The 13,436-nt window shown below is 39.9% G+C and overlaps 1 protein-coding gene across 1 annotated transcript in view; it reads left to right on the top strand.

The window, feature by feature from the left end:
- Positions 1–379: 379 nt before the first annotated feature.
- REN (renin) overlaps positions 380–13,436 on the top strand; it is a 28,271-nt gene continuing 15,214 nt past the window's right edge. The window contains exons 1-5 of the mRNA XM_074308898.1: positions 380–510; positions 4,936–5,086; positions 6,082–6,205; positions 7,820–7,938; positions 9,340–9,536. Coding sequence (XP_074164999.1) covers positions 437–510; positions 4,936–5,086; positions 6,082–6,205; positions 7,820–7,938; positions 9,340–9,536 — 665 coding nt within the window. The 5' untranslated portion in view covers positions 380–436. The remainder of the gene's footprint in view (positions 511–4,935; positions 5,087–6,081; positions 6,206–7,819; positions 7,939–9,339; positions 9,537–13,436) is intronic.

The following is a 13,436-nucleotide window of genomic DNA, read 5'->3' as shown; positions in this document are numbered from 1 at the left end:
TATGGGTTGAAAGAGGGAACCTAGGCCTGAGAATTCAGAAACGTATATTCTGACTTAATTCTCTCCTGGACTCAGAAAGGGCTCAATTTTTCTATGTCTCATAACTGAGGTCACCTACAGTGTGGGACCCAGGAACAGTCTGTTTTACCAGCATGATGGATTTGTAGAACTGCTGACGTTATTTAACAGAGGTCTCCTTTCCCACCACCCCTTTCCCCTTGCTGCCCTGCCTGGAAGCAGGTGACATTAGGCTTTGTACCCAGGATTAGCATAGAGCTGAGGATTTATTACTCTATCTATAAATCTATCTATAAATCAGAGGAGAGGTGGAACCCAACTAGAATTAAGAGGTATATAAAAGCAAGAGGAACTTGGAAAAGAAGAGGCAGCCTCAATCCCAGGCCAGTCAGACAGAGAGACCGACAGACAGAAAAGGATGAATTGCTGGGATCTACTGCTGGTGGTCTGGAGCACTTGCTTCTTCAGTCTGCCCAGTGATGCTTTACAACGGTAATACTAGGACCAAAAGGGTAGGAGGGGATGGGAAGGCTCAGCTGACTAGCAGTAAGTGAAGAAGATGATGTGACCAAAGAACCTTGGGGAGAAGAGGGCTTTTCAAATGCCAGTCAGGAGGAAGCTCCATCTGTTTGCCAATAAGAGGAGGCAGGAGGCTCTTTCTGTCTAGGTTTAGGCAATGGGGCACTAGGCCAGTGTAAGAAGCAGCAAGTTCTTAAGCTGCAGGTGATAAGTAGAGAATAATCAGTTATCTGCACATGTTGACCATTTCAACTCTCTTCTTCCCTCAGAAACTTGTGATGGCTTCACTTTATAGATGGGGAAACTGAGGCCCATAGAGAAGAACTGATTTTCCCTATAATTACCTCATACAATTATGGAGCATATCCATATAGCTGGCAAAGTCAGAACTGATGATACTTGTATGGTCAATTTCCACCAAAAAAAAAAAAAAAAGGAATTTGGGAGCAGGGAGGATCACTAATCTTGTGTCAGATTCAACCATTGATCATAACCATAGTATCAATCAACTAGCCAGCATTTTTAGAGCCAATTCAATATTTATTAGGCACCTGCTGCACGCCAGATACTGTGCTAAGCTCTGGGGTTAGAAAGGCCTGATCTGGATGTAAAATATAGCATATATGTATATATATACATATGCTAAATCTTGAAATAGTGTAAGGAAATCTAGCTGAATTATGCCAGCTCACACAGAGAAAGCTAAAAAATTATTTTTATTGCTACTTATTGGGGAGAATGATAAAAACTTTTAGCAAGGACAGTGATCTGTGTGTGGCCTCTGTACCTACAGCAGGCAGCACAAGATAGGAGTAGTATCCACCTTCACCCTCAGAATTCAAACATATATATTGTTTCAGACAAAGAACAAGTAGGATTCCAATGGGCAACTTTTCAGTTGTCTGTAAGACCAGTAGAGTGAGGGCATTGTCTATATTACCTAATAAGGAGTGAGGAATAGGAAGCAGAGAAATAGGAATGAGGAGCAGAGAGATAGATAATTTGACCCTACTGGTACCATTCCAGCAAAAAAAAATTAAAAAGAGTTAAAGTCCCAAATCTGGATTTATTAGCATCCTGTGGTCCTGAGGCTGTACCAGGCAAATGTGTTTCCACCAGTAGACAGAAACTAAGGAAAACAGGAGGTGGAGGTGAAGAAGGAGAATAGATAAAGCAAAGGTGCAGTATCTGGAGATGGAGTGTCTTATGTGAGGAACAGTGAGAAGATAAATGCCAATTGAAGAGCATATTGAAGGGAGCTAAGGTATAAAAAGACTGGAAAAGTAGCAAGGGGTCAGGTCATAAAAAGCTTTGAAAGCCCAACAGATCCTGGTTGTAACAGAGAGATCCCTGAAGTTTATTCAGTAAGGAGGCTCACATGGCCAGACTTTTGCTTTAGGAAAATCATTCTGGCAGCTGAGTGGAAAATGGTTGGAGTGGAAAGAGACTTGAAGTGGGGAGAATACTGGAAGACTGTTGCAATGGAGGTTCTTACCGCCCCAGGGTGATGGCTGTGTGAAGGAAGAAAAAGGGAGGGGGCACTGAGGTGAGATGGTGTGAAGGTTTAAACAAGATTTGATAAGAGATTGACTATATAAAGTGAGTACAAGAGAGGAGTTAGGAATGACCTTAAGATTGTGATCCTGAGTGACGGGGGTAGGAGGTAGGTGGTGGTACTTTGGACAGTTATAGGGCAGTTTGGAAGAAGTCAGAGTTCAGGGAAGAAGAAGGATAATGTGTTTTCTTTTGGATATGATGAAATCTATGGAATATCCAGTTCAAGAATCCAGTAGACATGCTGAACATGTAACACTGGACATGTAATAGCAAGGAAAAGGTTAGCGCTAGATAAATACATTTGAGAATCGCCTATATAGAGATGACATCTGAGCTGATGAGATCATCGAGTTAGAGAGCATATAGAGAGAAGAGGGCCCAGGACAGAAGGCCCATACCCACACTTCATGGGTATGACAAGGATGAAGATCCAGCACAAGGACACCGAAGAGAGGTCAGACCATTAGCCAGAAACCCAGGAGGGAACAGTGTCATGAGAAACTAGGGAAGAGAAAATATCCAGGAGAGAGGGATCAATGGTATCGTGCAAACTCTGCACTAACAAAAATGAAAAGAAAATGGTTCTTACTTTCCAAGAATTCTCATTTGCCTGGGCAGTAGAGGTTAGCCCTTTATCAAAATTATCACATTTATCATAATTTACATATATTTATTATATTTATAATTTTTATTCAAGATCAGAAATAAAAGCAGCAAAGGACAGTTCACAGTGCTCTGAGAATATTGGATAAGTGAGAGACTAGCCTTGACCACAGGTAAGTGGAGCAATGAGTGCAGAGAGTGCCAGACCAGAGTCAAGAAGACTCTTCAAATTTAGCCTGAGACACTTGTAAGTTGGATTACTCTGGGCTAGTCATTCAACCCTGTTTCCCTCAATTTCCTTATCTATAAAATGGGCTAGAAAAAGAAATGGTAAATCAGTCCAGTATCTTTGCCAAGAAAACCCCAAGTGGGGTCAGAATGGGGTCAGTCATTCATGACAGAATAACCACCTTGGGGAAATGCTTTGGGGAAATGTCATGGAAATGGTGTAATCTGAGCTAGTTTTAGAAGGAAGATTTATACTCTGAGAGTCAGAAATGAAAAGGGATTGCACACCCCAGGATGACTTACGGAGGATAATTTATATGATCTTAGGGAAACAAGGGCAATTTGGGGAAATACTGATAGCCCATAACTTGGCCCAGAAGGTGAATAACATGAAATAAGGTTGGAAGGAGTTTGCAGGGGCCCTTAAATAAAGTTTGTATGTTGTCCTAAAGGCAATAGGAGTTAAGTGACTTGCTTAGACAGCTATTAAGTGACTGAGGGCAGGTTTGAACCTAAATCCTCCTGACTCCAGAGCCAATGCTCTATCTACTGTGCCAACTAGCTGCTCCACGTAGACTTCCAATAGGTAGAGAGAAAGGAGGAGGCAGGCCGAATTCCAGATGAAGGAAATGTCATAAGCAAATTGTATGGGTTCTTAAGAGCTGATTTTCAAGGAAAGCATTTACATTTCAGTAATTAGCAAAACTACAAATCAGGGCTTGATTTATTATTTGGTTGATTGTACAGATTTAATAATATGATAGAGGAAAAGGTATGAATGAATGAATGGTTAAAATTAAAAGTGTGTCTTATGTACAATCCCTTTCATTGCCATTCCTTTAAACATTTATCAGCCCTGTGTGAATGTGTGTTTGGAATTAGGAATATCTGGGGTTAGAATGTGAATCTGGGAGAAATTAGAAATAAGGATCATCTTCAAATGGAAATTACTACACTGTGAACGAGGAAAATCTATAACCAAAATTACAACAGGGTGATTTCTCGCATTATGTCCCAGGTGTGGAGGGGGTTGGACAATTGTTAGTGTGACTGGTACTGTGGGAAAAGGGCATTGTCTCTAGAGTCAGAGCACAGCTTTTGGGTTCAAATATTACTTCTGGTGTGATTTGTGACCCTCAGATCATCCTTAGACTCAAGGAAGTGCTTGGCTGAGTGTAGCAGATCAGAGAAGCAACAATGAAGTAGACAGTTTGGGCAAACACATTTCATGTTTAGACATCAGGGATCCAAGCGATGGAAATGCCAATCCTTTTCCACAAGACCTTTCCATCACCTGGGTCCCTCGACTTTAATATAACCACTTTGATGTCTGAGAGCCAGCCAGCCAGAGCTTTAATGCTGGTTAGCTCCGAGTATCTGCTGCCATCTACTGTTCTCAAATAGCACCGCCTCTTTCTCATAACTATGTGTTATATTCTATTATTATCTTCATTTTATGAACAAGAAGAGGTTAAATGATTTGCCCGGGATTACAAAAATGGTAAGGATCTGAGATAAGCTTTGAACTCAGAACTTCCTGATTTGAAGTCTAGCACTCTATGATAACACCTAACTAGCCCCCAATGCCTACAAGGAGTCACCTATATCTCTGTCCTTATCTATGGAGAAGTTCTTATCTTGTAAGGAAGTAATTTTAAGGGCAATGGCAGGTGAGTATATGGGACTAGGGACATTGCAATTTTCATCTCAACACAGAAAATGAACAAATAGGCCCAAGCAGGTTTTTAGACCCATGATGTCAACTCCAAAAGAGATTGATCCCTGTGAGTCACCTTAGAAAACCACAAGCATTATCTATGCATTGTGTTTTTATTTATTTTGGCAAACATTTTCCCATTACATGATCCAGTTCTCAAATGCCTGGATAGAAAGGTTAGGGGTAGTCTTGACTGGGGACAAAGGAATGAGTGAAATGATCTTAAAGGATTGGGTAGGAGATCCTGAGAGACTGTAATATCTTGTTTTTTTCTTTCCTTTATTCCTGGGCAGGATTGTCCTCAAGAAAATGACTTCAATACGGGAAAATATGAAGCTCAAAGGCAAGGATTTGGGAAACTTCAACATGGATTGGATCTCATATACCAAGCAGCTGTTCCTGCTTAATGTAATGTCCCCTGTTAGGCTCACCAATTTTGAGGATGTAAGTTTTCCAGTACTTAATTAACTTTTTGCTTTCATCTCCATGGCTCCCCAGGATACAAATCCAACTAGAATGTATGGAAGATATAAAGTAAAAGTTTAAAATAGTTAAGAAATGTTTTTGTCAATTAAGTAATAGCATTAGAAGAAAATAATTAGAAAATAAATAAAAGCTATGGAAGGAAGAAAAGGAATTAACACCTTGAGCAGAAGGGGCACTAAACCTTGCCTAATCAATGAACTGAAAATTAAAATGGACCAAATAGAAAAACCAGTGACTCCACGAGACAATAAGAAATGTTAAAACAAGTCAAAAGAGGAAAATCTAATGCTTCTAGTAGAAAAAATGACTGGATTAGAAATCAGATCAAGGAAAAATATTAAAAATCAAAAGACTACATTTATACTGTGACAGAGAGAAAGAGAGAGACAGACAGATATAGAGACAGACAGAGACAGACACACAGAGAAACATACATAGATACACACAGACAGAGACAGAGAGATCCTCTAGACATCATATTTAAGAAATCTTAAAAGAAATCTCCCAAAGCTTTTAATATCAGAGGCCAAAGTAGAAATCAAATCTACTAGCCACCTTTTGAAAGAAACCCTCAATTGAATATTTCTAGGAATATTATAATCAAAATTCAGAGCTTCTAGGTAAAAGAAAAATACTACAAGTAGCTAAAAAAAATAAGAATAACAACAATAATTTGTGTTTTATAGCACTTTAAGGTTTGCAGAGTATTTTTGGTTATCCTTTAGTGGTATGTTGTTTCATTCCTGTTTTATAGAGGTAGAACCTGGGGCTTAACAAAGCTAACTAATTTGCCCACACAGTTTTTGAGAGCTGAAACTTAAAAGTAGGATAGCACTTCATATTTTTCAGTACCGCATTCTGTGGCACTTCAGAAATGGAAGATACTAGAAGAGATCATCTAGGGTAACTTAAAATGATTTGCCCTGGGTCCATCTGGTTTTTCTTCCCCACAGACCCAGTATTATGGTGAGATCAGTATCGGCAACCCATCCCAAACCTTCCAGGTTGTTTTTGACACGGGCTCTGCTGACTTTTGGGTGCCCTCCAGCAAATGTAGCCCACTCTACACAGCGTGTGGTAAGGTCCTAGCCCTGAAGAACCAGGGTTCTAAGCCTTTTTCCTCCTATCCTCCCATTTACCTATTCAATTTTTCAAAAGGGGTGGGGATTTTTCATATTTCTTGAATAGAGAAAATGAAAACCCAGAGCTAACAGATTTGTGTATGGAGCCCAACATTCCTGACTCCTACCTCCTTGTTCTTTCAGGCAGAAAAATCAAAATGATAAGGGTAGTGGGGGAGGAAATAAGGAATCAAATCGGATTCCTTGGGGAAGCATTTGAGGTCCTGGCCGACCCACATGTCTAGGTCTTCCCTAGCCTGCAGCAAGACAGAATTTTTAAGCCTATCTCCCTCCCTCAACTTTGCCTCATGTCCCCAGACTCTCATCCTCACTTCTCAGGCTTCAAGGCTCTAATTTAACAGTACCATGCCAGGAACTTGGCCCCTCATCCTTGGCAGTTAGCCTTCTCTTATTGACACATAGTCCAACCTCATCCTTAGCACTTAACCTCCATTCAAAGAGCTCCCATGATTCCTACCAATTAGGAATCCATTAATACTGTCCATCAATTAGTATGTGTCACAGCTCCTTAGCCCCTATCTCTGACAGTCTGCCAATCAACAAGTATTTATAGAGTGTATATTGTGTACCTCTCACCCCTTACCCCAAGATGAGATGTTTTAAGCTGATTCATTTAAACAATGGTATAAAGTTCAACAGAAATCCTTGAAGCAGAGTACAGAGGCTTAACTAGGGTAAGGTGAGTGGGACTTAGGCATAAGCTGATAGTACATTCAGTCTAGCAACATGTAAACTCCAGCTAACTGCTTAGCTAGCAAGAATAGTGAATTAAAAATAGGAAGCTAATGAATGGTATTCTGGATGAGTCCTATGACCTAGATGTATCCAACAGCTACTAAGTATGCCCAAAATAAGCACTGGTGCCCCCAAATCTCTGCCTATCATGAGGGACGGCACAAAATATCTCCCAAAGGAAAGTCACCTTTCATGCTGATTGGAGTAGGCATTGGGTTTCAGCATTTAAAAAAAATCTTAGTTTTGACTCTGGCAGAGTATGGGGCACATAGTAGAGGCTCAGTAATTTTTTTTAAGTTTTATTAAGGGATAGGGACTGATCTAGGATTTCATTGATCAGGGTTCTCCCAGGTTCAAAAATTTCTTCTACCATTGCAAGCAAGCACCTTCTCTGTAACTTATAGTTTTAGATAATTGAATCCTGAGAACCTAAATGATATGTCTGGGGTCACAAAGCCAATCTGTGTTAGAGCCAAGTCTTCTTTGCTTTGGGCTGACTATCTGTTTAGCCATGATACTTTAAGGCTAGCAGCGTGGTTGACTTCACAATCACAGCATTGTAATGGTTCCACAGAGATTGGGTCATTTATTTACATTCTCAAAGCCTTCATCCCTCCAGATTAAAGAATCATCGGCTGTAAGAAAGGAAAGACGGTAAAGACCATCTGTTGGCTTCCTTTCTGGACAGAGAGAAGTACCCTATAAGTAATGGGAAGAGAGTCTAGTCTTGGTCTTTCCATCCTAAGTACCTTCCTGTCTTCTCTGCCCTCCCTGGCTCCCTCCTCTAACAATTGGGTCTCTGTCTCCTTACCAGTGTTCCATCATCAGTACGATTCCACCAAATCTTCCACCTACAGAGAGAATGGGACCGAATTCAAAATCCAGTATGCATCAGGCCAAGTCATGGGCTTCCTGAGCGAGGATACAGTGACTGTGAGTCCTTCCGAAGAAAGGACCAATTTCCCTTAATTTAGGATGCTGGAAGAATTCTTGTGGGGAAGAGGGAAAGTTGAGGAGAGAATATGGATGTAGGTCTATTCCCAAAACCTAGGGAGACTGGAAAATGTCAGTGTTCTGCTGCTTCTCTTTGCTCACTGGGGATCCATAATGTAGTCCATGTACCTAGTACAGAAGAAAGCTAAACTATTGATTCAAAAAAAAATCTTAATTATTTGCATTGTATTTTGCATATAATTTGCAAGTGATTCATTTAAGATCAAATTACCTAGAGGTTCTAGTCCATTCCTTGGAATATGATTTGAGAATATCAAAAATATCTGTGCTATACATCTCTTCACAGTTCTAAAATACACACTATCCTCATCTCCTTAAGGACTTTGAGAGCTCACTAGCAGTTTGAGTGGACTGGAGTACCATATTAATCTGGAGGGGTAAACTACAGGCCAACTAATATGTTAGCAAAGATGGACTTTTAGTCTTTTAGCTGAGAGGAAGACCCTGGGAAATGAGTCACTGGAAAGAAGTATTTTTGGAGGGGAGACTTGGAGGGAAAGGAAATAAATTAAATGTGAGGCTTGGACTAATACCCTCTGGGTGTCCTGGGAATGTGGCTGGGTGTGAATCTTAGGGAGTGGAATGAGGTTTTGGGGTTAAAGGCATTAGGAATATGGTAGGGAGAAGAGGATCCGGAGAGGAGATGGAGAAGAAAGTGAAAAATAGATAACAAATTTGGTTCATTCCAATTTGGCCCGAGTCCAACCTTCCCCTCTCTTCCCAGTGTTCCACTAGGTCTGATCTCTTGAGTTGACTTTAGGCCAGGTTATTGCCAAGGGAGAAGGCCAGCATAACTTATACCATGTGGCCTACAACTCCATTAATACTTTTATCTAGGTGAAATCAGGTTTTGATAAGTAGGAAGGGCAATCCAGAAGGAGATGTAGGTACTAAAAGGGGCATTGGAGGGCACACAGGGAGTGGTAAAGGGGTAGACTTGTCAGGCAAGCAACCCATGGGATGGAGCAGTGTTATGACCAGAATGAATTAGTTGGGAGCTCTAGAATTTTAAAAAGCTGCATCCAAATCTGGATTCTGGTGCTTGCTTTTTGATCTTAGGAAAGTCATTTCATTTTCTGGCCATCAGTTTTCTTATTTGTAAAACAAGAGAGTTGGACTGACCTCAACAATTCCTTCTGATTCCAAACCAATATTCTTAGTACCAATTTCTCTTATTTTTCCTCCCTAATTCCTCCAAATTTAACTGTTTTCCAAATCAGGAGCTAATATGATTTCTTGTAACCTAGAGTTCGAACTGGACCCAGCTCTCCTGGCAATATCCCCGTGTTGCCTACCAGCTCTGATTTCTTTATCCCATAGGTTGGTGGGATCAAAATGACCCAGTCATTTGGTGAGGTCACAGTGCTGCCCCTGTTGCCTTTTGGACTGGCCAAGTTTGATGGTATCCTGGGCCTGGGTTTCCCTGCCCGATCAATGAGCAAAATCGTTCCTTTCTTTGACAACATAATCTCCCAAGGGATGCTGGAAAAAGAAGTCTTCTCTATCTACTACAGCAGGTAAGGCTATTCTTCTAGGTGGGAGGAAAGAAGAGGAATTGTGCTTCTGACTGTCCCATCTGCTGGATGGTCAAGAGCATCAGTCCCAAAAGCCTGGGGGGAAACTTCTGTGGCATCCAGAGCTTTTTGGAGAGACAGTTGAACCCTAGAACCATGCTAATGTGAGGGAGTCCCATAAATCAAATGAGATATCTGGAAAAGTGATTTTTATTTAGCTTGGGAAAACATGGTTTTGTACATTTGTACATTTACCCAGTTACCAACTTAGCATTTGCCTAAGGCTTTACACTTTATAATTAAACACTACACTCATCTATTCCATTTGCTCCTTATATCACATTGTGAGGTAGGGTAGGGATTACTATCCTCATTTTATAGGTGAAGATAACTGTAGTTCATATAGATGAAATCAATTAGGATTATAAAATCTAGCACTTGTAAAGGCCTCTAGATCATCTTTTTCAGGAGGTCCTTAACTTGGGGTCCACGAATCCCCAAGAATTCTATGAATAGATTTTAGGAAATTTATTAATTAGATGGGGAAAATTGTGTTTATTTCCTTCAATTGTTCAAAAACATTATTCTAAGAAGGGGTCCTTTGACTATACCAAACTGCCAAAGGGTTCTAGGTCACAAAAATGGTTAAGAATACTTGATCTAATCCAGTAGCCTCATTTTACAGATGATGAGACTGAAGACCAGAGAGATGAGTGCCTTGTTATTGTTGTTCTGTGGAAAGTTTCTGTGGAACTATAAAGTACTATTGAAACAACTTTAAGGTTTATAAAATACTTGGAAGATAGTGTTTTGTGTGATCTTCACAACAACCCTGTGAAGTAGATATCATCCCTGCCCCATTTTACAGATGAGGACACTGAGGTTCAAAGAGGATACTATGACTTGCCCTTAGTCATAAGGCTATTGTGAGACAACAGACTCAAAGAACCATAGATTGAGAATAGAAAATTGAAGCCAAAGGGTATATAGCTGTTATGAGATGATATATTCATAGAACTATAGACTTAGAACTGAAAGAAAATTTAGAAGCCATTGTCTACAACTCAATCATTTTACAGATTAGGAAAATGAGGTGAAAAAGTAGTCCTATGGTTATCATAAGAAATTAGAATTATAAAACCATAAACTCAGAGCTAAAAGAGAATTTAGAAGCCATTCACTAAAATCCATTCATTTTTACAGATGAGGAAACTGAAGCTAAAAGGTTAGGTAACCTATTCAAGATCACACAGGTTTATGGGGCAAAATCAAGATTCAAATTGAGAACATCTTGCTCCAAATCAAGTATTCCTTCCAGTGTGCCATGCTGCTATTAAGTCTTTTGGGCCAAACTCAATTAAATCACAAGTTTTTAATGTACCTCCCTCAAAAGAACTCAACAATATAACCAGAAATTAACAGGGTATTTTACTGGTAGGTGCTCAGTAAATATTCAGCTACCAAAATTATGTCCTGGACTGATAGCTTGTCATTGAGTTCTCCATTCAGCATCCTAGAGAATCTGCTGCAGAGAGATTCATGGAAAAGCATAAGCACAAGTTGCTACAGGTGAGACAATGGATGCGATTCATTCTGGAATTGGAGAGAGCTTCCACACTGATGCGATCACAGGTCCTCCTAAGCATCAAAATGTCCTACAAGACATGATGCTTCATACACCCAAGTCAAAATAAGACTAAATCAGCCACACAGATGAAGTTTGGAATTACTAGAGGGATGAAGGCTAGCCTTGAACTGGTGACCCATGTAAGCAAGAGCTGGGGATGTGCCTTTTCTTCTACAAGCTAGCAACAGTCAGGCAAACCCCTTTGACAGCAGTGACTTTTGTCTGACTTCGTGGGCAGAAGCTTCAGGCTCCTCCTCCAATAGAACTCTTTCCCCTTTCCATCACTATCAATCATCATTGACACTTTCACCAAATTCTGTTTGCTGACATGATGTAGTGAATAGAGTATTGGGCTTGTAATTGAAATACCTGCCTATAATCCTTATTAATTTGGAAATCTTGGGCAAGTCACCAAATTTCCCTGAGGCCTAGTTTTTTCTGTAAAATGGGGGAATCCTTACATTACATAATTGTGAAGAAAACTTGACCAACTGTAAAAATGTGAGGTTTTGTGACTCAACACATTGGAAATCCAAAGAAGGATAATAATACATCTCAGCTAACATTGAAGAGTTTAGCAGTCCTAGTTAAAGAAACAATATGTTCCTTATAGGAGCATAGATTTTTTTCAGCTGGGAAGAATTTTAGAGATCATTTTCATAGAGATGGAGGTAAGATTTCTGGATCCAGAAGGGAGTCTGTGAATAGTTTTCAGTGGGTCCATGAACCTAGAAAGGAAAAAAAAGTTATTTCAATATAATTAGATTCCTTGAAATCATAGGATTTTGTACATTTAAAAATATAATTTTTGAGAAGAGATCTATTGGCTTTACCAGGTTGCCCACAGCATCCATGACATACACAAAAAGGTTAAGAACTCTTGTCTAGAGTAGATTTATAGATTAGGAGACTGAATCACAGAATTGTTAAATTCGCACAAGTGAAAATACTTAGATCTCAAGCCTTCCAGCTCCAACTGCACTCTTTTTCAATTGATAAATCAAAGTACTTAACAAAACCAGAGAGTGAATGGTAAGAATGATAATGGGAGCAACTAGATGGCACAGTGGATGGAATACTGGCTCTGAAGAGTTCAAATCCAACCTCAGACTTCTAACACTAGCTGTGTGACCCTAAGCAAGTCACTTAATCCCAATTGCTTCACCCCTCCCCCCTGCCAAAGTGACAATGATTGTTAGGGGAAAGCAATGTAGTAAGGTAAAAAGAGCCTGGAGTTTGAAGTTAAAAAATCTGGATTTCAATCCTAGCTCTTCTACTTAAGTAGCCTTGAGACAAGTTTTTAATCTCTGTGAGCCTCAGTTTCCTCATATGAAATATGGGTGAATTCTGAGATCCCTTTGGTCCTTTCCAGTTCTAGATTCTGTGTTTTAGAAGAAACCATCACTTGGAACCAGGGCCCTTATGGAAGGCCTCCAGACACAAGCAAGATTAGACTTTGGCCTTGAAGGAAGGGTAGGTCTTAGATAATAAGAGGGAAAGGGGAAGGCAACTTTGTTTGCAGAACTCTGAGACAGAAAGGCACATGCTGTTTTTGGAGAAAAAATTAGATTAATAGAGAATTTGTTTTGAAAAATAGTAAAAGATAAGACTGAAGAGGAAAATGCTAGCTATTAAGGGTCCAAGGTGAAACTATGGATTACTTTAAATGCCATGATGAAGCATGATGAAGGAGCAGCTATTGAAGGATTTTGAACTGGATTTGGGGAAAGAAGAAATCATATATAGAAGGCTGTCCTATTAGAAGATTAAATTGGCAGCTGTTCTTCGATTAAAAGGGAGAGACACAGGAGGCAGGGAATGCAATTAAGAAGCTATTAAATAGTCCAGGGAGGTGATGATGAGGACCTGGATTGAGTAGCAGCAGTGGTAGTAGCAGTGAAAAGGGAGGAAGGTAGATTTTGGCAACATGAAAAAGAAAGACTGCAGGATATAATAATGACAAGAAGGGCAGAAAGGGGAGTCAAGGAAGATGTTTAGGTTTTTAGCATGGGTGAATGGGAGGATAATAGTGTTGTGAAAAATGAAGCTATAAAATCCAAAAGGGATAGATTAATATGAATGCAAAGATCATTAGTTTTATTCTGGATACATTGAAAAAACAGCAAAGAGAAAGAGTAGATAAGAGAACTAGCTAGGAAGACCAGGGTTCAGGTGCTGCCTCTGATATATACTGGCTGTGTGAACCTGGAGAAGTCACTTTACCCAGTATGCTAGTTCAGAGGTGTCAAATACAGTCTCCTGGGCTGTCACGATGC

Source organism: Sminthopsis crassicaudata, chromosome 4, assembly GCF_048593235.1.
Source record: "Sminthopsis crassicaudata isolate SCR6 chromosome 4, ASM4859323v1, whole genome shotgun sequence".
Taxonomy (NCBI): domain Eukaryota; kingdom Metazoa; phylum Chordata; class Mammalia; order Dasyuromorphia; family Dasyuridae; genus Sminthopsis; species Sminthopsis crassicaudata.
The sequence above is the reverse complement of the archived record's forward strand: the minus strand, read 5'-3'. Positions and strand labels throughout refer to the sequence as shown.